The sequence below is a fragment of the Paramisgurnus dabryanus genome, chromosome 10, assembly GCF_030506205.2.
Source record: "Paramisgurnus dabryanus chromosome 10, PD_genome_1.1, whole genome shotgun sequence".
NCBI classification, from domain to species: Eukaryota; Metazoa; Chordata; class Actinopteri; order Cypriniformes; family Cobitidae; genus Paramisgurnus; species Paramisgurnus dabryanus.
The window spans coordinates 8,290,837-8,316,118 of record NC_133346.1 but is presented as its reverse complement, the minus strand read 5'-3'; the positions used below and the strand labels follow the sequence as shown (position 1 = coordinate 8,316,118).

General features: G+C 38.6%; 1 protein-coding gene across 1 annotated transcript in view; it reads left to right on the top strand.

Annotated features, from left to right (window-relative positions):
• The first annotated feature begins 13,048 nt into the window (after positions 1–13,048).
• The window catches only part of rtn4rl1a (reticulon 4 receptor-like 1a), a 108,105-nt gene continuing 95,871 nt past the window's right edge, over positions 13,049–25,282 (top strand). Inside the window, exon 1 of the mRNA XM_065260552.1 lies at positions 13,049–13,823. Within this exon, the coding sequence (XP_065116624.1) occupies positions 13,811–13,823 (13 nt within the window). The 5' untranslated portion in view covers positions 13,049–13,810. The remainder of the gene's footprint in view (positions 13,824–25,282) is intronic.

Sequence of the window (25,282 nt, the reverse complement as noted above, 5' to 3'; positions counted from 1 at the left end):
TGAACTTTAGCCCAGGTTTGACAACATTTCATTACCTGTACGATTCACAAATTATTGATTGATGTTAAAAACAACTGTCCTTCTGAGGATTTATCAAACTCTTTGATAAACTTTTTACCAGTTTCCTCTTTGACCTGTAATGTAATAACAGCAGCATTGAAAACAATTAAAGGGACACTCAACTTTTTTTTGAAAATATGCTCATTTTCCAGCTTCCCTAAAGTTAAACATTTTATTTTTACAGTTTTGGAATCCATTCAGCTATTTTCCGGGTCTGGCGCTACCACTTTTAGCATAGCTTAGCATAATCCATTGAATCTGATTAGACCATTAGCACAAAAAATAACCAAAGAGTTTCGATATTTTTCCTATCTAAAACTTGATTCTTCTGTAGTTACATCGTGTACTAAGACTGACAGAAAATTAAACGTTGGGGTTTTTTAGGCAGATATGTCTACCACATATGGCAAAAAAATACATTTCTCTGGCCCAAAATATATTTTAAATATATTCCAAATACATTTTGTAGAATGTAATGCTCAATTGAATATATTTTTGAATTGTAATATATATTTAATTTTAAGCTTCATATATCAAACATATATTTTAAAATGTATTTCAAGGCCAAGCAAATACATGTCTAATTTTACATCCCATATGGCAAAAATTTATTTTTTGCCTAAATATAATTTAAATATATGCTAAATACATGCTAAATAAGTTAATTTTATAAAGAATATTTTTGAAGTTGAAATGTATTTCATTTTAACATTTTTTAAAACCTTTTTTAAAACAGGTTCGTAACATAAACAAAGTTTTTCTTCCAATGCGAATATATGAATATATGAAGGAAATTTTTTTTTTAATGTTTTAAAATGTATTTACTTTTAAAATATATTTCAAAATATACAAAAAATGGCCAAAAAATATATCAGTAAAAAATAAATTTTTAATATATTCCAAAATATATTTCAGCAAATATATTTTTTGGCCATTTTTTGTATATTTTGTTATATATTTAAAAATATATATTTTTTGCCATATGGGACTATACTCTCATTCTAGCGTAAAAAGTCAAGGACTTTGCCGTCGTAACATGGCTGCAGCAGGCGTAGTGATATTACGCACTGCCCGAAAATAGTCCCCTTGGTTACTTTCAATAGCAGGGGACTATTTTCAGGCGCTGCGTAATATCATTGAGCCTGCTGCAGCCATGTTACGGCAGCAAAGTCCTTGATTATTACTCCAGAATGAAATATAGTTCCTAGACATATCGGCTTAGAAAAGCGCAACTTTTAATTTTCCGTCAGTCTTAGTACACAATGTAACTACAGAAGAGTCAAGTTTTAAATAGGACAAATATCGAAACTCTTTGGTCATTTTTGAGCGCGATGCTAATGGTCTAATTCAGGAGTGGGGACCCTGGGTCCTGGAGGGCCACTGTCCTGCAGAGTTTAGTTCCAACCCTAATCAAACACACCTGAAAAATCTAATTAAAGTCTTCAGGACTACTTCGTAGTTAATTTCAGGTGTGTTTGATTAGGGTTGGAACTAAACTACGCAGGACAGTGGCCCTCCAGGACCAGGGTTCCCCACCCCTGGTCTAATTAGATTGTGCTTAGCTATGCTGAAAATGGTACCACCAGACCTGGAGATCAGCTCAATGGATTCCAAAACGGTAAAAATCGGATGTTTGACTCTAGGAGAGCTGCAAAAAGAACCTATTTCCAAAAAAAGTGGAGTGTCCCTTTAACAACACAACTGTTTGCCATTCACAATTTAAAAAGAGAACTGATCTGGCTCACAGTTGACCGCCTTTTTAATTCAATCATTGAATCTGACAGATCCTCGCCAAGCGTTCACTGTTGGCACCCTTCAGAATCTCAGCTAACATCAGCTGGGTGCTCCCTACCGTATCATTAAATACAGAGTCTCCAGCTTACCTGACGTACACTGTTTTGCATGCTGTTGCGGCAAGGAAAGACTTCAGAAATCAACAGGATAAACTTTAGAAAAAGCGATTTTGTACTGTATATCAAATATCCCGAGGAAGTCATGCTGAACAGAGATGGGATCACAAGAAAGTTGAAGTAAGTGAAAAGGATGCTAACATATGGCTGCTGCATTCAGGTGTGATGGGACACTTCTGTCAGTATGATTTATGAAAACCAAAAATGTATATGTTTAAATGATCCGATCCGACTGTGTGTTGGACTGTGTGGATAAAAGCGAGAGAGTAAGTTTGAAGGATAGAAAGATGAAACGGCCTATGTAAGTAGCATAGATAATCATAAGGCTTTCTGACCTCAGCCTACACACCGTCATACAGTAACTATAAAACAACAAGTTTTCATACGTTCTGTTTCATTTTATAAAACATATTAGTGGTAAATGATGAATTGTGATACCATGGCTAAGAGCCACATCTGCTCAATGACCTGCTGTAGGCCACTTAATAGTGTGTATGCTTCATTAAATAACCCAAGCGTTACACCGTATAGATATACGAAAGCGAAAACCTTGAGGAGAGATGTATGTGCGTGTTGCACGCCTGCTTACGCTGTAACATCCACACAAACACACTGTACAGCTGTTTGGACTCACGGCGAGTGTAATTACAGTGAATAAAACAGAGCTCATCGATCAAAAGGAGTTTACAGTCACGGACGCTCACTTAGTGCACAACCTGCAATATCTTGGCTTTTAGCATACTGGAGCGTAAACACACATCAGAACAGATGTGCCAGCACTGGCTTTGATTTGAGAATTCCGACTGCTGTTCACTTTCAGTTCAGTCGCCTCTTTTCGCACCCCTGCATTGGATTGACACGCTCCATATGGCCATATGTGTATCAGAACTGGTCTTGTGCCGGCGAAAGGCAACAGAGAAATGAGACACTCGCAGTCCAGCCCTCGGTGCCTGCTGCTAGGCTTTGGGTCGTGATCTGGACGCCGTTCCTGCACATGCATGGTGGGCTGCAAAGTGAATCAGAAATTCACAGCAAACAACTCGGGCGAACACACACACGAGAGCCCGGTATCAGTGCAACTGCCCGAGGGCCGGAAGGGAAGGTATGGCAAGGTCACACCAAGAGAGAATTCTGGTATAAAATACTAAAGCGACTGAGGACATGTGAGACTTTCTGTTTGAAATAGACACTACCATACAGTCACGTAATTTTGGGATACCTGGATGACCCACAGCCCTAGATTTGATAAAATGGAGCATCATGCATGGGATATTGTATCCTATGATGCAGTGCACTCAACCAATGTTATGTTTCAAACAGTGAAGGCGATAGTGAGGCAAATGTCAGTTACAGATTGCTTTAATGGAGGTTAAATGAAGACAGATGTACCAAGGAGAGAAATGATAACAACATTGAAGTAATTAGGTTTTACACTGTCTAATTATGACCACAGTTATCTCTCAGATAGCAAGAGGGAAGAGGAGACTAACCAGGCAAAGACTCTGTGAGTATGAATGTGTATCTGGGTACTGGATGTCAAGCTGAATGCATAATTCAGGTGTACCACCTCCTATTATGATAGGGAAGCAACATGCAGGTCAACACAGACTGAAACATGACGGAAAAGTAATATAGTGAGAAAATCACAGCCTGACAGGCCAAAGTTTGTTTGCGTGTGCAGACTTATATGTCAAGGGAATCTGATGTGGATGACATCCAGTGTTTAAGGTGAAGGTTGACTGGGTGAGTGCATGCAGAGGAAAAAATCACTTAAATTCAAGTTTGTACATTCAGAGGAGTTTTGGAGCAAAACAAACTATTAAATTCATGTCATTTCTCTAAGATCCAGACCAACACGGTTACCATGGCAGCAGTTGCAAATGTAATATTACATTTGTGCTAGACTGCTCTTTTCTGACATAGCACAATATGGTTTTACACAGGTGCTACATGGCAAATGGTTCCCCATATGATTACCAGCCAGTGAACCACTTTTAGTGCTAATTAGCCCTGTTTGTTTTTTGAGTACGATTAAAATGCTTGGTAAACTTGATAAACTGCATGATGATCAATATAGCATGTGACTTTTACAATTACATTTGCACATATGTGCATTTGCACTCTAAAAAAAAAAAGCTGGGTCTGGGTTATTTTTAACCCAGCGCTGGGTTAAAACGGGACAAACACAGTTCCTTTTTTAAATTAATCCAGAAAATTTTTATATTTGACCCAGCATTGCAGGTTAAATTAAATCACAGCCCAACAGGTTGGGTTCCTCCCGTTTTGACCCCAATGCTTGACAAACCCATGACCTTTCGAGCTGATAATGCAATAATACTTTCATTATCAGATGTGGCCGGTGACTTCCTTTTTCGAGGGCGCTCGATGCGAAGTTCGTCATAACATGTATGTACCCCATCCATCATGTGTGTGGTTCCTTTTTTCAAAATATGTGTTCTGCGTGTCGAATGATCCTATGTGCATCACGTGTCTTGTCAAAATAAGTGTCACATGACGCAACAAACATATATTTCGAAAACGCAAGCAACAAACATGACACTCTGAACCAGGTGTGCCTCATAAGTCTTGAAAAGTGAAGCCGCTGGCTTTTGATCGCCCCCTGGTGGCTGGCTGCAGTACAAGTTATAAACCCAGCCCTCTCCATTCAAAGAAATGGGACTCTGACCTAGAAAAAAAAAATTATTTACACTTCCAATAAAAATTTCCGAAAGATGGTTTTGGTCCTTGTAGGTAGTTGTTATCACGCTGATATACTGTATGTTCAATTGTTCATTTTTGTGATAAGTTTCATTTTAGCTAGTAATTTGATGCTATAGAAACGGGGTGTGTCATTATGATTGGCGTGGTTGAATTGGTAGGGGCAAGCGTTTGGGCGAAAGTTTAATACCAGGGCTCCGCCTCCTGCCCCACAGATGATTCCTTTAGTGCATGCCTTGGCTCCAAACTGATGTTTTTACGGAACATGGCGGCGACCATGGTCGGACATTTTTAGCTTCAATTCAATACAATGGAAGGAGGCGACGTCGCATCATCCATCTTTTTTTACAGTCCGAACACTTATTTTGAATTAGCGCCCCCCGGATGAGCAGTCACGAGCTGTTTATTATACATAATCTGGCTTTTTGTAAGCATGCACATGTGTGAATATCCACAAGAGAGTCTGTAAGTTCATGTGTAAACAATTTAAACTGCTGTTGGCACCTTCCAATGAGTTGTCCTCTAGAAAATATAAACATGTTTTATGCCTTTATTAATAGTGTGAAATAACGCTCACTTTCCTTTCTTGCTCTCTCCCTCTCTCTCCCCCTTGCACTGATAAAAACAGTGTTGAATTATTATAATGTAAATGCACTGTAGAGACCAAGACACGGCTGCAGTTCACAGGACAACAGGTAATTATCTCAAAAAAATTTTGTCCTTGCATAGTCCTTGCCCCTTCAAAAACCTTAGGTGCCACACATACATAAAACATACAAATGCCCTACAAATTTAAAATAATCTTTTAAACATAGGCTATAGCTCAAGTCGTGACTTTCCAAAACAGGTCATCTGTAATTGGATTAACATCCTTAGTTTGTCCTGGAACAACATAAAAAAATTGTTAAATAAAATAAGGTCTAAATCTAACACCCCCCCTCTGCTATGTAAACATGCCTCTAAAATCCAATTAATAGGATAAAGTTTGATTTCAATAATTGATTATTATCTTTTACATGACCTTCCTCAGTCAATATTAAAGATATAAAGGTTATATTTGCACAGAATGTCCTTTACATAGGATGATTTTATGTAGCAAACAATCAATCGCAAAAATACTTTAGCTGGGTTTTTAACCCATGTTTAACATATTTATTTACTATTCATATATTCATTCTTGATAAGGATAAAAGCTAAACCCAACCATAAAATCATGCAATCTTGTTCAAAGTGCTGTTTGTCCAATTCGACAAATCACGGTAAGCTACCGCAAATTCATGCTTTGTGACATACTACATTTGCAGATGAAATCTCATTGACCTTTCTGAGGTGCCAAAACAACAAGCCGCTTGACAGTTTGGTTAGGCAGTGCGTATGACTCATGAGTTTTTCAGTTTAATGCTGTATCGTGCCTCTCCGATAGCATTCAGAGTTCACTGGCACCGGAGAGAAACTCGCATCCCCGGAGTCCAGAAAAGCAGCTTCCTCAGCAGTCTGCCCCATCTCTCTCTATATTCATTATCCCCCTTTTCCTGGCAATTAGGCCTGATCTCTCACCTCTGCAGACTTCCACGTTATCCTATGCTCTGTGACAGAAGAGCTGAGAAGAAAACTCTTCGCACAGCATGGCTTTTTGCGTAGCGGCATGCGAGGGTTAAGCTGTTGTGATGCACTTACAAATGTGGCATTTTTTTTAGCTTTTGGGTGTTTTGCATGTTCAAACTAAATCTATCCATCCATTCATCCATCTATCCATCCAACCTTGGCAATGCTGAACGGGACTCCCACAAACCAGATAACACAATGTTTAAAAGTGCAGCAGTCGTTGAAGTTCACCAAATGACTCATATTTTACCAAAGGATGGATTGTATAATTTGGCTGAGGAAAGTGAAGACACGAACCCATCTGTTGAAAAGGTTGAGATTTCAGCTTCTGACTCGGATGTAAGCAAAGCCGATCTACAAAACGTTCATTACAAGGCAAAAGTTTGAGCAATGGTCATTGAAAGGTTAACAAAAGGTCAACGACCCGTCAAGCTGATCACAGAGCTGCCAAGATTGTTAGCCGTGTCCATTTAATACAGGGTGCAATGGTGAAATGTCAATTCAAGGTCGAGGTAATTAATACATACAAATCTATGTCATTAAATTTTATGCACGGTGGCCCTGTATGAACTTCTTGAAAATACTAAAATCCCTCATAGTTCTTTAAAATCCCAGTAATACTCCGTACATGAAAGCGTGCCCACTCCTGGTCTTGTGTCTCTAGAGTCCAAACCTAATATTTTTTTCTACACTTATAATGGGAACCCATGAGACTAACTTTAAGGAGTAAATAATATTACCAGTTCCCAATACATTAGGCAGAATATGATAAAATACTGAGCTCGTTTTACACTCATAGATTGTTCATGAATCTGCCATAACACTTTGAAATGTAATTTGTGAGAATTGGTAGAAAACTGTGTTAAGTTTAAATCAATCTGACAGTAAGGAAGAAGAGACTGTGCTTATAACCAGTGAAGGACTTGGAGAGAGGTTTTTTTGCTTGGTCTTTCATATTCTACAGACAGCGCATACTTTTTTATTAAACGTAGAAATATATAATTTTAAACACACTTGCACAAACGGAGAAATTATGTTTCTATACATTTTAAAGAAAAATTTGTTGCATATGCACATCTGATGCCATGATGCTAGGATGGTATTGATGGTTGCCATGGTGTTGATATGCAGCTGCTAGGGTCTTCTTGACAGTAGTGCATTGCATTGCTAGGCAGTTGTTCTGTCCTCCACATTTACTTAAACGGTGCATCTTTTTTTGTCATTTTATTTATTGGTTTCTCAAATGTTTTCTGTTTTTTAAACCATTTTCACTTGGGTTTAGGGTTAGATTTGAGATTTGCTTAAGGAGGTTATTTAATATGCAGGTTTCTCCATGTTTTTGTCTATTTTTAAGCCATGGTCGCTTGGAGTTGGGGTTAGAGTTGGGGTTTGGGTGAAGATGTCATTTTTTGTAACAAAAAGTTGTTCTAACCCTAAACACAAGGGACAATGCTAAAAAAAAGCAAAAAATTGAGAAACCAATAAATAAAAAGACAAAAAAAGATGCGCCGTTTAAGTGAATGGGGAGGACTGGCGTATATGCACGCTAAATTTGAATTTGGCGTATATATTGCACGATTTTTACAATTCACTGTAAAAACTGTTACTTAGATCTAACTCAATAAAATTAAGGCAACATTTTCCAACTAATTTTTGTAAGTTTATTGAACTAACTGATGTTTTGAGTAAGGACAACTTAATAATATGTATTAATATGGATTTCAATGAATGCAAAAATATTAAGTAGCATTTTAAGAAAAAGCAAATAAATTAAGTACAACCAATGTCAAAAATATCAGCATATTATACACAGACTTATTTAAAATAGGTACATTTTAAATGAAAAAAATACTAGTTAATGTCTTCTGATTTATTAATTAATTTGATTATTATTATATTATTTATGGTTTGTTGTTGTTCTTTTATTCCGTGAGATGAGGGCACGAAACGTTTATTCCATCAACGCACCCACTCAGTTTCATTTGGGCAGCTTTAAAGCACAACATACTTACAAGCACCAGTCTTCTGAACAATGGTAACTACAAAACTCAAAAGAAGAAACAGAAACTCTTCCAAATCTCGAAGATAAATGAACATTAAACACAGTCTTTCTTTTTGGTTTAAAACACATAAAATGGAGTTTAAATTCAAATTATATTCTCCAAATGCAGTCCCGTGCAAAGCATGATAACAAAATTATTAAATTAATTTCCTTCTTACAAATTTAAGTGGATTATACATGATACAATGAAGTTAAATTTACTCAATGATGTGTTCATTTAGAATTAGTCAAATTATTCAAACTATTCTGTCATTTTAACTCATATTTTGATTAAAAAAGATAAATTAAAAAATTGTAACACAGTTTACTCATTTTATTTAGTTAAATCTACTAAGGTGCAGAAACACTTTTTACAGTGCTATTTATACGCAACCCCCTGAGACTGGGTTGCGTTGTTAGGATGTTCGGGGTCACTTGCTTAAAATAAAAGTGACCAAGCTTCTGATCTAAATGATACACTGTAAAAAGTGACAAGTTGGATTAACTTTAAAAATACTTCAATTGGTAACACTTACAAAATAAAACATTTTTTAACTTTAAATTTTACTTTAAGTGACAATTTTAAGTTGATCCAACTTTTCACTTTTTACAGTGTATTAGCAATGCTTGGGTCCCATCTTTCCCAAGTTTTCCCTGTTTTTCCTGCAAAAAGAAAAATGAACAACTTGATTTATAATAGAACATCACTCTCCAAAAAGCACAATTTGAGGTATAATTTACACCCGAGGGACAATGTTGCATCTATAGCACAATGGTGCAGAAGAAAGGTAACACTTAAGCTTATGGTTTGTTTCAATCCCAAGTATAGACAATAATAATAATAATAGTGATGCATTAGTGATGCCAAAATAACAGGTCTGTTCACCTGAAGTGCTTTTAAATTCAAATGGTGAATTCAACAAGACTCCTAAGAGCTTTTTTAAAAAGGCAGAAAGTACAAATTGGACTTTGAAGTGAAAACGAACATCTGACGTCCCCACTGACTTGGTGTTCTGGTGTGTGACCAGTTTCTAAATATCTTCATCAACACTTTTAAACACTAATGTGAGTGTTCCTGCACCTCCGAGAGACAAACAATATTGTGTATCAGTTGAGCAGATCCCTGTGGGAGAACAGACAGAGGCGGCACGAATCCTCCACTCACGCAATGTTGTTTTGTCGTTCATCTCATGCATGTCTCATGCGTGTCTCGTGCTTTCTAATTGTTTTTCAACTTTTATTTCTTTACATCAATTTATCTGTGTAATTACTAAATAAGTACCTGTCCATTTATGATATATTACCTGCAGAGATCCGAAAGGATTTGTTTGAATTTTCTGTAACAATACAAATTGGATAATTCGTATTAATTCGAACGACCACATATGTTTTTGCATAAAAACATTGAGGTTAGTAACATTGGGGTTAGGGATGGGTTTCACTATTGTTTTTTTATAACCATATGTTTTTATACGATTAATTTTGTATGAATTAGCAACAATCTTAACTGCATTACACTAAAACTCATAACAAAAGTCTACGGGTGACAGTGGATGTACATCTGGATGTTATCATTTAATCAAAATAAATTAAGATGTACACTACGATTATCCCACAGCCTCGTGATAGCTGCTCACTGGAGATATACCAAAACACAGACAGAAAGAGACCAACGGGGACAGGGAACAATTTATATCTACAGTATCACTGGTCGACCTATACCTGCCCCCCCTCCTCAAGGGGAGAGAGAGAGAGAAAGGATGAGTGAACATTATCCTCTTTACTCCGGATTAAAACGGCCTTGTATTTGACCCTACTACACTGAATTGTGTGATTGTGATGTGGCAGGTGCTTGTGTCAGATGATACTGAAAAGGACATTAACCCACTTCACCCTACACAGAGACATATAGGACACAGGGACATTAACACTCTCACCTTACACAGACACAGAGATTTACGGCTTTATACTGAAGCCACTTGCCTCAGCAAAGAAGAACCTCTGTTGCCGTGGTGGCAGATTTAAAGTATTGGATATAGCCAGACAAATTTGTCTTAACCTGAACAATATCACAATAAACTTCAAATAAAAGATCTATAAGAAACTGTATATGTTATTGATATGAGCATTTTTAATTTTCTGTATATTCTCTTTCTCTCTCAAATGTGTATACCTGTAATTTTCTTAATTGAATGCGATTAACTGTTAAATGTCTCAATAAACTTTTAATAAATCATCTTTTGTAAGTATTTGTGTTTCTTGTTGATATATACTTTCAATTTTTATGTTTATTGGGAAATTATCTGTCTGCCTGTATACAGCGATCTGTCTGCCTGTATCTATCATACAGCGATCACGCTGTTCTAACCAAGGTCACATGTACCCCATCCAGGCCCAGCTCTGGAAAAACACACCCATGTGCAAGCAATAGATCTATCTATCTACTGTGAAAAAAAAATCAACTGTCAAATCAACATACATTTTTATGCTACTTTAACTTAAATAATTAAAAACGTGTTTTTTGTCAACTATTCACAGGTTAAATGGACACTCCACTTTTTTTGAAAAAATGCTCATTTTTCAGCTCCCCTAGAATTAAACATTTGATTCTAACCATTTTGGAATCCATTCAGCTGATCTCTGGGTCTGGCGCTAGCACTTTTAGCATAGCTTAGCATAATCCATTGAATCTGATTAGACCATTAGCATTCCTCTAAAAAATAACCAAAGACTTACAATATTTTTCCTATTAAAAACTTGACTCTTTTGTAGTTATATCGTGTACTAAGCTTGACGGAAATTAAAAGTTGCGATTTTCTAGGCAGATATTACGCAGCAGCCAAAATAGCCCCCTTACACTGCGTTTACACCAGCCGCGTTTGCGGCGTCAAAATCGCGTCTACCATGCTTAGTTTGCCGCTTGAACAGTTTGAATGCATTCGCGAAAGGCTAAATCCACTTCTTGTGGGAGGGGCAAGTGCTATGCGGTTGTCTGTTTGCAAGATGGTTGATGTTGATTGTGCATTTATCGAGAGAGTTACCGGTTTGTATTTGGTCACCTTACTATAGGGGGAAAATAAACGCTGTAGGTTGATAAACGTCACGTGACTCAAAAGTGAAATGTGTATTTACCACTTACCAGGTTGCCCAATGTCCTCACTGACACTCTTCCAAGCGAGGTCCTTTTTATTCCTGTCTCTAAAGAAATAAGAACTTGTGTCGTATAGCTCCGAGTGACTGCTCACGGACAATCAAGCGTTCCTTCATGTTGAATGAGTGACTCCGGGCGGGGCTGCCGCCACAGCACCAAGCAGGCTCATGATTGGTTAACACGGCGCAAAAATCCACCAAAGTTCAAATTTTTCAACTCGGGCATCAGCCACAACCTCGCGTCAAACGCAAAATTCACAAAAAGCACCATTCGCTTGTACCATGCCAGACGCTCAATTTGCGGCATTCACGCAAACTAGACGCACGAATGAGGCGGAATTGTGTCTACTGCGCCGCGCTAAATTCTTTATTCGCACCGCGAGACCTCCAGACGCGCGTCAATGCATCTTCACATTGACTTAACATTGAAATCGCTTGACGCCTCTACCGCGACTGGTGTAAACGCAGCATTAGAATCTTTCAATAGCAGTGGACTATTTCCGGGCACTGCGTAATGTCATTGCGCCTCCTGCTATCATGTTACATCAGCAAATTCCTTGAATATTACGCCAGAATGAGAGTATAGTTCCTAGCCAGTTCTGTCTAGAAAATCGCAACTTTTAATTTTCCGTCTGTCTTAGCACACGATGTAACAGAAGAGTCAAGTTTTAAATAGGAAAAATATCAAAACTCTGGTTATTTTTGAGTGCAATGCTAATGGTCTAATCAGATTCAATGAATTGTGCTAAGCTATGCTATAAGTGCTAGTGCCAAACCCGGAGATCGGCTGAATGGATTCCAAAACGGTAAAAATCAAATGTTTAACTCTAGGGGAGTTGAAAAATGAGCATATTTTGAAAAAAAGTGGAGAGTCCATTTAAAATAGTATGTTGAATTGACTTGCATATTTTATCTACACTCTAAAAAACAAACGGTGCTATATAGCACCAAAACAATTGCTTTGGATCGTAACGATAGAAGAACCATTTTTAGTGCCATATAGCACCGGTGAAGAACCAGTGAAGCACCAGTGAAGCACCAGTGAAGCACCTGTGTAGAACCATATAGTGCTATGTAGAACCATATGTGGTGCTATATGGCCCCTATATGGTTCTACACTGGTGCTTCACTGGTGCTTCACTGGTGCTTCACTGGTGCTTCACTGGTTCTTCACCGGTGCTATATGGCACTTAAATGGTTCTTCTATCGTTACGATCCAAAGCAATTGTTTTGGTGCTATATAGCACCGTTTGTTTTTTTAGAGTGTATCTATCTATGTCTGACTGTCATTTAATAGAAAACAGTTCTTGTAAACATCCTAAATCCACTGGGATGGATGACATACAATAGCTTGCTCATATTGCCATTAGACACAATCATACACGTATTATAAAACATATTAATCAGCCAAAAACAAATGACCTACATTTCCCTACATCACTCAATAACACAACATTATACTGTTGAAATATTAAGTGGACAATTTAACTCAAGACTTTATCTTGGAAAACAAGATCTCCATAACAAGGATATATTGCTCCTCCTATCTGTCCGTCGTCAGAGGAGCAGACAGGTAACGCAACATCAGTTTCTCTCTGATAGGAAACTAAACATCGACTCCAAACGACATCAATTATATTTTCATCACAAACCGACGAAGAGAAAGACGAGTCTTGGAGAATGCAGAGGCAAATTTGGGATTTAAGGGAGGCGGTGAGAATAATCTCTCTCTCACCGTGTTTTCTTTCCTCTTCCACCCTTGCCGACACCTCCCTCCAGCAGTGATCTTACCGACTCATGAAGAGACAGGACCGGGTGATTCGTTAACGACTTGAACATCTTCGACATCGAAACGCAGTAACTACACAAAACATTTTACGGCGCTGTCATTTGCGTATTAAGTGCCATGCGTACCCGCACGCGCTGTTTCCTGTAACATCGACCGTTATTATAAAACTTTACTTAGTGTTTTAACGGCTATTTTAACGGTTCACGTGACCGCGATAAGTCCTCATTGAAGCCTACACGAAACATTTCGGCTTTAAATTAACAGGAGTCGTCTGTCTTTAAAAAAAATCTTCTCCTCGGGAGCTTGGGAATTGTACTGATTTCCATGTCGGCGATGTTGTTTTTCATATTAATCGATACCTGAGACCTGGGGCGAAGAGTTGGAAATTTTGTGGGTTTTGTGCGGACAGCCTCACATCAAAGATAACTGAAACATATGAAACTTTTATCACACATGACTCGGATTATTGAAGATGAGACGCTTGTTTTGACGACCACAGTGGAGTAAAGTGCAGAGCACCATCACCGCACCTTCAGGATGTTCAAGCGAGGTAAGATCAACCAGATTTTGCCGTTTATCAGGTTTATGTGTGTTTTCCTTGGTGCTCTGTAGCCGTGAAGCTGAAAGTAGGTTACATTTCTATTCGTTGCGCTAGTGACTGTTTGAGGCGCATCTCTCTTTATTACTCCTCGTGATATTTTTATGTCACGTTATCTTGGGTTTATCTGGCTCCTTAAGTTGTGGCGAGCTTTGCGCCAATGAAATATTCATACACGGCACGCAATATTATCCTTAAAAATAGCCAAGCGATGCCGCACTGCAGCTGACGACCCGGAGCTTGCTGCGCGTGCCTTAACTAGTACAATTAAAAACAGTTCAAGCCAGTTAGTAATAATCGTTTAATAAACTATAAAGGTGTTGTAAAGACAATAAGAGAGTATGGAAACAGTGTTTGTGAACTCTTAATCATGTTTCTCTATAAAAAATAAGATATATACGAAATTATAAATGCTTTTTGATCTGTTTTATTGACGTCTATATCATATGTCAAGCTTTGTTTTGCTCTAAGCCCAGCATAAAAGCTGCACTTTGCAATGTATTATTTGAAGCATTTACTGGTAGTAGATAGATTTTAAAATAAACCTTGTGCAAAACAATTCAAGAAACATCCAGGTCATGCAGATTGATCGATATGTGTGTAGATGACTGTGTCCAGACGGGGGCGCTATTTTACCTCCAGTGGCAGTGTGTCACAATGCTTTTAGGAATGTAATGTTTATAAAGTTGTTACATTAAAAACTTTATAAATATTTTATCATGCCAATTAATTATTAATTAGATTTTTTGCATATTTTTGCGCTACGATGTATTCATATTTAAATATTGTGTTAGCCTATATTCATACTTAACAGTTATTTTTTACCTGTAACATTTTTACCAATGCTCAGTGCGCAGCTTCAAACAAGCCGTCATTTACTGTTCATTACAAAAGAATGTGTGGGTTTGAATTGAGGGAAGAGATAGGATGGAGAGAGAAAGATAGTAAGAAGAAAGCAAGAGAGAGTGGGGTTGTTTGTTTGCTAAAAGGCATTCTGCATAAGCTTTGCCACCAAGCCCCTCCTCAATGCGAACACACAATAACAGACAGTACAATGATAAGGAGTTATGAGTGTTTATTGTTGCCTCTGCTAGCAGCAGGAGTTTGTGCTTACAGCCCGGGGGTACAGAACGGGGTCTGGAACGCATAATAATTCTGTTTATGGGAAAGCTGTGTGTCGCAAATAGCATGTGGTTTGAAACACACTGGATGTGAATGTGACTTTTGATTGTGACACACAGTGTAATAAACTAATTTTGGTTCCTCAAAAAACTTTAAAGGTTCATAAAGAACCATTTAATTATTACTTTTACCTTTTGTGCAGCTTAATGTTAAGTGGATGGAACCACAAAGTCCGACAAAGGACATTTTAGGAATGTTTATCTTTAATAGTGTAGGCCAACAACATTTGGGATGGTGTTCGGAATGACTACATACAAATTCTGCGTTTAATCTCGTATGCAATATCACATGCTGACTGTGATCAATCATGCTATAATTCGGTACTATGGCACCCCCTGCTTGGGTGATAATGATTTTTTGCAATAGTTATATAATATTAAAAAAATTTGTTCGAAGAACTTTGTGGAAAGAGCTGTCTATTTGACATGTGGGTGGAGGGTTTGAAAAACATGGTATTACCATTGTACCATGTGAAAAAACATGGATTTTTGGAAGTCAGACAGAGATGTCAAGTGTAGATGAGATGATTCAATAAAATGAAGACTTCTGGTCTGCTGGCAGGCGATGTTGCCACAGGAACCCGCTGGCTGCTGTAATGAGCCTGTGTCTTTTCTGCCTATGTCTGCCATACCCTCTCTTAACCCCAGATTGCTGGAGGTACTCTGCAATATGGCCCCTACTATTTCCATTATCAGTCCACCTGTACAAGAGCCTGAGAAAAGAATAGAGGTAGCGAAGATTAAATAAAGGCACACGCATGCACACGCGCGCACACACAGACAATTGGCTACTGGCTGAAGCACAGGCAGGAAACAGGAGGCTACTTACCATACAAAGTGCTACTGGCTGGGCAGCGGCCCGGTGCGGCTCGTTGGCCCATTTTAATAGCTCGTTCACTTGAAAGCTTGTTTAGTCAGAGATCTCACACACAGCCAGGCACACAAAGTAAGAAATCGAGCCACATACACCCCCACCTGTGGCGTCGAAAATCATCCTTGCCAGATCACAAACTTAATCGCCCACACTTAATGATGATTCAGTGTTCTTGTGATGTGAATATTGCCTTTCTCGCTCAATAATTCAAGAGCATGTAGGTTTGTAGGTGTTTATGGCTAAAGGCATACAGGCAGTAGATGTTGCATGTGGCAAACCATTAGCGTGTGAGGAATGTGCAATGTGTTTATTTAGATAAGCTATAAGTGATCAACTTGCATAACATTAAAGGCTGTTAGTGGTTATTTAACAGGTTATCTGCAGCTAAGTGCCTTTATGTGACCGGCGCCTAATGGGCCGTATCTGCAGAGCCTTGCGAAAAGTATATGATCGCAAGTTTATAAAGATTGAGTTTTTTGCTGTAGCTCAGCTGGTAGTGCCCACAGTGCTCTCATAAAATATATAGGTTGAATGGAAGAGGTGTAACCTAACCAATAGAGTGAAACCTAAAAATATTTTTTACACTTTATATATTTGGCAGACGCTTTAATTCAATGCAATCCAATGACCTTTGTGGTGCTCACGCAATGCTTTACCAAGTTAACTCTTTCCCCGCAGGCATTTTTGAAAATGTTGCCAGCCAGCGCCAGCATGTTTTATGATTTTCACAAAAGTTTTATGCCTTCCAGAAAATGTTCTTCTTTTTATATATATATATATATATATATATATATAAACATGCAATATATCAAATGAATGAACAGACCCTCTGCTTTCAAACAAACCATTTCATCCTACCTTCATTTTTATCACCTCTCATATATGGGTAGGTTTCTTCAAAAATACAAAATTTTGAGCAAAAATCTGAAATAATTGCATTTTTGTGAAGGACTTTTGATAAAGATCAGATTCAGAGCGATGATCAAAACATACACAGAGTTTGAACTGTTTGACCTAAGGGGTTGCTTCCAGGTATGATAAGGTGAAGCACCAGTGAAGCACCTGTGTAGAACCAAATAGGGGCCATATAGCACCACATATGGTTCTACATAGCACTATATGGTTCTACACAGGTTTACCGGTGCTATATGGCACTAAAAACGGTTCTTCTGTGATTACAAGCAAAGAACCACTTTTGGTGCTATATAGCACCGTTTTTTTTTTTTTAGAGTGTTGGGTAAGATCGCCACCTGGTGGACAATAGTGGAAAAATGTATTGCCGGAAAAACTTGTCATTGGCAGGGAAGCGTTTTCTCTTAAAAGTTAACATGATAATGATGATATGTGTGTTTTAGTTTTATGTATAAGGAGACATTACATGGCAGGAGCGATAAATAGTTGTCTTGATACCCATATTGAAAAATCGCTAAATGTTAAACTTGCTGACAAACAGGTAGGGATGCACCGATACCAATACTGGTATCGGGTATCGGCCTCGATACCACATTTTCTAAAGTACACGTACTCGTTAAAAGTCCCCCGATACCTGGAATCGATACCACGGTCTGAGAAATGTCTACACTCTAAAAAAACAAACGATGCTATATAGCACCAAAACTGTTGCTTTGGATCGTAACCATAGAAGAACCATTTTTAGTGCCATATAGCACCGGTGAAGCACCTGTGTAGCACCTGTGTAGAACCATATAGGGGCCATATAGCACCACTATAGCACCACATATGGTTCTACAAAGCACTATATGGTTCTACACAGGTGCTTCACTGGTGCTTCACCGGTGCTATATGGCACTAAAAATGGTTCTTCTATGGTTACGATCCAAAGCAACAGTTTTGGTGCTATATAGCACCGTTTGTTTTTAGAGTGTATGTTTGAGCGGCGTGTAAGGGGTTAATGCCTCTTGTGTTGTCCAAAGAGGCAGAGTTTACAACAAACTGGAAAACTAGTCCTTTGTTTTTTGTTAAATTATATGACTGAAGCTGTTACCTGTAAATTTAAATCTTGTTTTTTTATTAAGTACTCGGTATTGGTATCGGCAAGTACAGAAATGCAAGTACTCGTACTCGTATTCCAAAAAAGTGGTATCGGTGCATCCCTACAAACAGGTGTAGCTCTGTTCATTTTTGTATACATCATTTTGAAGGTTTTTGTAAGAGAGGATGTGAAAATAACAAAATGATTGAAAATTTTGTGTCACATATCACACTTTTTTACTTAAGGGAGGGGTTCTAGCAGACCAATCACAATGCTTGTGGTCTGCATAGAATTAACGCACATTTTTTAGGAGGTGCGCCATCATGATACCATGTAGGGTACACATCTAGTTCCTACACTCGACGCAAAGTATAAACTGGGCTTTACGTGTTATATACACAGGATTAGGGGTGTCACAATTCTCCAAATCCTCGATTACATTTTCGAGTCTAAGGTTTCGATTCGATTCTCAATTTTTATAATTTTTTAAGCACAGTAAAATGAAATGCTATGCCATTTTAGACTAGATTTTTATGAAATATAATATCTGACCCGGAGATGCCCTGCCATGTTTGTCGTGCTGCCAGTGGAAAAATATGGTACACGCACATACCTGATAAAAAAACTTCTTGTTAGTTGAACATTCCTGTCATTAAAACACTTTGCACCTAAAAACTCGCTTTTATTGCCGTCAGACGAGATTGTAAGACTATACCTCAATAATTCATGTTTAGATGCTGTTTTCATAACTCTTAAGCAACTGAAATAGGTTGTCGTGAAACTTAAACAGATCTCAGTTCAGAGAAACGACCGGTCCTGGCACAGACACGTTCTGCTGTGCACGCGTGCGTCCTCTGATTGAGTTCAGCTGAAGGTGGGAGGCGCTTGCTGTTTTTTGTTTCCCATGTAAAGAGCAGCTCGCGTGGTGTCTCCTACATCTGCCATGCTATCTTTTAACTGGCTGTAGCTAGCTAAGTTAGAGGAGGTTGACTCGCAGTACTCAACACGTGTTTTTTTCCGCTTGGCAAGCGGACCGGATGTGACATGGGGGTGTGGCAGCATTGACGATTCCATTTTTTTATTCAAAGTTCAAGGCTGGGAATTAATTCAGATTGATTTCGATTTAAAATCGAAATCGTGACACCCTTACACAGGATGTGTGAAAGAGACCTAACTACACAATGACTGAGAAGAATATGAAATGTCAGGAAAGGGCAGAGTTATAACCCTATTTGCACATACATCACGTTATCTTTGAATCTGCTTTCATTCATAGTTCATTCATCTCATTGCTGGGTAATTACCTAAAGGTCTGTTCACGTAACATTTGTACAATCCTAAAAATAGATCCATCCAAGTGTGACCTCTTGTCATACACACGATTAACCCAAACTGTAAGCAAACATTTGGCTTTTTCTCCCTCTTTGGAGTGTTAATTAAATTTCAAGGGGCGGTCATTAGCCAATGATAATGAGAAGTCAACAAGAGAAAAAACAGAAACAATAATCTTTCGACAGAGGTTTGCCATGTCACAGCCAACTGAGAGATTAATGATGTATTAAAGGAAAAAAGAGGCTGACTCGTGCGGGAAAAGGTCATCCGTGACGTACGCTCCCTTTAGAAACGCTGGGGTTCTGTTTGTGCTTGTCAGAGAGTTGTCTACCTACCCGCGGTCTGCTGTTTGTACAGCGGAGACGAGAACTTCCTGCATGAGATTTACATTTGATTAACTTGAAGTTAACTAGGTGAAGGACTGGCGTAGAAATGAAAGTAGAGGGATTCTAATTCTTACGTCTTTGCTTGTGGGCGTGGATGTTTTTGAGTCACTCTTAAAAATAAAAATGATTCACGGTGCCGAAGAAGAACATTTATTGGCTTAATGGTTCAATAAAGAACCTTTTACATCTGAAGAACTTTCTGGTTCAAAAAAGGATCTTTGTGGTGAAAAAAATGGAAAGATCGAAATGGTTCTTTGAAGAACAAAAATAGTTCTTCTGTGGCATCGATGCAAAAAAAATAAAGTAAAAGAATATACACACAAGCATATGATGTAGATTAATATTTTAAACTAATGTTGTAGACTTTGTATGGTATAAAATTGTCAAAAAGTAATCTAACCTTGTGCTTTTAAAACATTTGGGAGCTATTCAGAAAGGATTTAAGGTTTCAGCATTTGCCTACCTCAACTGATAATGGTGGCAGACTTTAATATCTATCGAACATCACTGGATCATTTTGGTCCCTCTGAAGTCGTCCCGCTTCCTTTTAATGAAGGTAAAATACAGAATGTGCTCGTTTGAACTGCACCATCTAAAGTGAATACTTTGTCCACAGGCTCTTAAATGATTCACAGCATTAAGAAAAGATGAGAGCTTCGCCTTGATCCTGACAGTTAAAAATTGAGCTCTCATTATTACACACTGTTAAAAGACAGAACAAGGACGTATTTTTTTACCTTTCCTGCCAGACGTTCGTATCTCGTCTGGTGGCGGGAGACGGGAAACTACACACCTCGAACATCAAGGTCCTTTGACAGGAGCCGCTCGGATCTCTGATTCAACATGGCAGATTTCGATCGCCTTGAGAGGTGACGAAAGGCTCGTTCAAAGCCGTTTCTGGCTCTCTACAAAATTAGCTGAAAATCACAGCTCGGGGTGTAATGTGAAAGGATGTTCTTGGTGGCTGTCGTGTCATGGGGCGCTGTGAGTGTTGGATATGTTTAATTTCGGGTGACAGGATAAAGAAGGCACTGTCCCTTTCCTCGGCTTCTATTTCCACACTGACCTCTCTTGCACATGTCAGACCTTCGCTGATTTGGTTTGGGACGGAGATAACACATAACCAACAGAGATGTTAAAAAGCATACCATGCCTTGGGGAGGGCAATATTTAGGGCATCTTCCTTTAGTGAAGCCTCACATACCCTTTATCCACCAGCAAAGTGCTCACTTGGTGAGGAGATACTTGCGATAACTTACATAAGTGGTTCCTGGTTCAAGATTGGTAGGTTTAAGGGGCTTTTGATGATGTGCCATTTTTATTTGAGCACCACAAGTAATTTTGGGCACCATAAAAGAATATGAGGTTGAGCCGTCGACCAGACCCATCTGATGTTACTACTAATAAAATTGATCTTTGGGGGTCCCAATAGTGCATGGGCCCTTAAAATTGTCCTACCTTCTCCCCCTTAGTGACGCCTTAGCCAGAATTATCTTTGCTTTGGTAGAAATGAATTGGACAGGACCTGATTGAGCCCCACTGTTTGTAAAAAATGAGTTAGAAAGGTGGTCTTTGAAATAAATGGTAGCAAGATGAAGACGAATCAATAAAAAATAAAGTGCATGCATGTTGATTTTCTTTTATATAAAAATAACATATTAAACCAAGTTGTGGCAAGGGGCCTGATCTCTAAAGGGAATGAAATAATGAAAAATAAAAATGCACACACACAAACAAACACGAAGGCTCAAGTTTAACAATACAAACCTCTCTCTGAGTCACCCATAGTAGTATACTATAATACAGGACTTCAGATTATTTGTCCCTTGAATACATACTATGGTAGGGGCCATAAATCTGGTGTGCATGGACTAATAGGATTTGTTGTGAAGGATGCCAGATTGCAATTTTGACCTCCTGCCTTTAAATGTAAATTGCAGTGTTTTAAAAAGCTGCTGTGACGTTGCAAAGACAGTTACGTAAGATTATGGCCCTGTTTAGCCTTTTTAGTAAACCAAACTTTAGTGCAACATAAAGTAGATATTCAGTGCACTACTGTAGGTTATAAGTAATTCAGAGGGATTTGCCAGGCGTGTTTCAAGCAGAACAATACTGGCATTCGACAAAGTCACTGGGGGTGTGCGTGCAGCATAATATAGTAGATAAAACACATAGGCTGTGTTCGAAATAACCCCCCATACCCTCATTCACTATTTCCTATTTTAGTTCACTATTATAGTCCACTTGAATGAGTGAATAAAAATATGTTCATATTAATCAGTGTCTTGTTGACTAAAATATAGCATCGTTTTGAAATATGTCTGCAGCTCTTAGCAACTTTTTTGGTGGGCTTGAAAATATTTTGACCCAGCGGGGTTAATTGTAATGCTAGTGTAATTCTTCCTGTTGTTTTAAATAGGCTACACACGAATGATTGCTGGCTGCCAACAAAATAAATGTGCCGGTCTAATCAAAAATCGTTTGTCACATTTATTTATGTTCATATCTTTAATATTGATTGAATAAGGTCATGTCAAAGATTAAAATCATAATGAAATGAATGGCTAAAATCAGACTTTGATGCTCATTATCTCATATTTAGACATATTTAGACATTTGTTTCCATTTATAATTAACTTATTGTTAGAAAAGGGCTGAATGAATGAATACAGTGTAGATACCTGTTTATTATAGACAGATATATAAACAATATCCACTTCAAGTATATAGACAAAATAGTATTGAAATATTTGTCTGCAAACTGAATTTTTAGCAAGTGTTACAACTTACCCCCTGCCTGTTACAATTAACCCCACCTATGGGGTAAGTTGTAACGTTTACACTTCTGTCACGTTTGGTGTAATTGTCCAAGAATGGTAAGAAATAGAAACAAACTTCAAATGTTCATTTGTATCAGAGATGTGTGTGTTGCTTGTGTAAAAATATAATTAACCAAACTCAAAAAATTTTTTTTATGATTGAGCCAAAACCAAAAAGCGTTAGTTTGTGCCCTGCTCTCCCATACTTAGGAGTGCACCAGCAAATGGAGAACCTTAATTCTAACAGATTTGCTGCAGAACTCCAAAGTTTTGTACAATAAATTGTTTACAGTTTCTTTCTTTGCAGATATAAACGGCTTGTTTATTTGTTCTGTTTGGAGCGATCATTCTGTATAAAATTTTCCTTGTTTTTTTTCCCCATGTTGAGTAAGACGCTCACATACAAATATCTCTGTAGAAAAGGAGGGCTGAAGAAAACTAAAGTAAGTATGGTAGATAAAGGGGTATCAGCCATTTCAGGCGTTGCTCTGCTAATTTAAAGAGTGTTTCTGTTGAGACGGTTTCGCACTAGGACAGAGAGAGAGAGAGAGAGAGAGAGAGAGAGAGAGAGAGAGAGAGAGAGAGAGAGAGAGAGAGAGAGAGAGAAACCAACAGCGAAGATTACAGAATGTAAACTAATACAATACTGTATAGCGGTACACAATTATAATTTAGCTTTAAGCCAATGAGCCATTTTTTATCTCATATATGAATAACAAATAACATTAATTCTCATCACGATGCACCAACTTTAAACATGCCAAAGTACAAATTATATTTAAGAGCTTAAATTTCAGTTCCTCACGCAACGCTTTATATTTTTAGAGACAACAATTCCTTCAACACAAGGTCCCTGATCCTGGTGTTCTCAATCACAATCTATGCGTTGGCACAGGGACTTCATGCACTGTTGACGATTGATGTTGCAACACCTAGATGAGTCCATCTAAGAGTTCTCACTGTCTCATTAAAACAGAGTAGAGCTGATGTTTACAAATGGGATACCATAGACATAGCCTTGTCTGTTGATAAAGATGTAGGGCTTTTGTCTAAGATAGCGAGAACAATGGAGAGGTTGTGCGTGCAATCTACACGAGCGTGTATGTGCGTGAGAATAATTGTGTGTCACTGTTACAGCAGCCCTTAGGGGACGGCAAGGCACATGCTGCTAGAAAGGCCTTGGGGATAGATGCTCCAAATGTCAGCTAAAACACGCAATTCTGCACCAGACAGATGCAACATGCACAACACCAGGAATCACAACTGCGAGTAAAAAACATGAGGTGGGGGTTGATTCAAGTGTAAACCTAAGATTAATTGTAGATGATATAGAACATAAATACTGGCGAGAGAGGGATAAAGAGTTGAGGAGAATAATATGCAGGGACTTACAATAATGCTGCGTTTACACCAACCGCAGTAGATGTGGCAAGTGAGACGTTTAGCGCGGCACGGAAGACGCGTTTCCGCCTCATTCGCGCGTCTAGTTCGCGCGGATGATGGCGCGAATTGAGCAAATGCCGCGAATGGTGCTTTTTGTGCATTTTGCATTTGACGCGAATTTGCTGCTGACGCCCAAGTTGAAAATTTTTAACTTTGGCGGATTTTCGCACCGCGTTAACCAATCAGGAGCCTGCTTGCTGGTGTGGCGGCAGCCCTGCCCGGAGTCACTCATTCAGCATGAAGGCTTGATATTGTCCGTGAGCAGTCACCCGGAGCTATACGACAAAAGTTCTTATTTCTATAGAGACAGGAATAAAAAGGACCTTGCTTGGAAGAGTGTCAGTGAGGACATTGGGCAACCTGGTAAGACAAATAAAAGTTTTCTCAGGTTATGGTGTGCTGAAATTGCCTTAAGGAAACACCTTAGAAGACCTTGTTAGGTACTTAACAGATAAAATCAATGTTTAATTATTTACTAATTAATATGAGATGGATTAAACAAAAACCAGCGGTATGGACGACGAGCGCTTCCTGCACCGTTGTGGAAATGAGAGATAGTTAAGGGGACCCAGGAGACCTTGTGTCCTCTCAACCGCTCTCTGACCTTGGCTATCGATTCCCTCGTCTTCGCCAGCCCTCCTTTAGCTGTCAGCGTAACTTTATATCCCTTTAATGGCCGTTTCACCTGCGGCCATGGTACATTCCAAACACAAAATATGAGGTTGTGTGCGTTTTAGATTGTATTCAGACACGAAGGCCCAACATTTGCGGTGTGGGGTATCTGCCCAAGCCCAAGGCCCACTATTTACAGTACAAAGTCTTTACTTTCATTGGTTAAATTGGAAATGCATGTATGAACAGAGCGGTATTTGAGAACAAGCATTGAATGACACAACGCTGCATTGATTTTATGCTTTAGTGGTATCCGAATGACATTATTGACCCTCTTTCAGGCACTTTTAACTCACTCTCGAAGGCATTCACAGGTCGTATGGCTTGTACGTGACATAAGACGGCATTTCTTTGCCTTTTTAAATGAGCATCTAGCTTCATTAGTATTACTGTGGATAATCTATGTTCAGGAGGCTTTTATCGAGGAGTTGTTTATTGATTGAGTCATTAACGTGATCGATCAGGTTGGTTTGTAGTGCTTACAACCTCAAGCATTCACCAGATTTGGTCACACTCACGTTCGAAAATCTCTGCGCGTCTCCCTGCCTCTTTCTCAGTTTCTCAATTTCTCTCACACTCTCTGTTCCTGTTGAATTATTAAAGCATGTTTTGATTGCCAGAATGATTGGGAATGTAAGGCTGAAACTTCCAACAGCTTTTCTGCTTCCTCTGCCTCCCTCCTGTAGTCTCATCCTCGCATTAACATTGCCT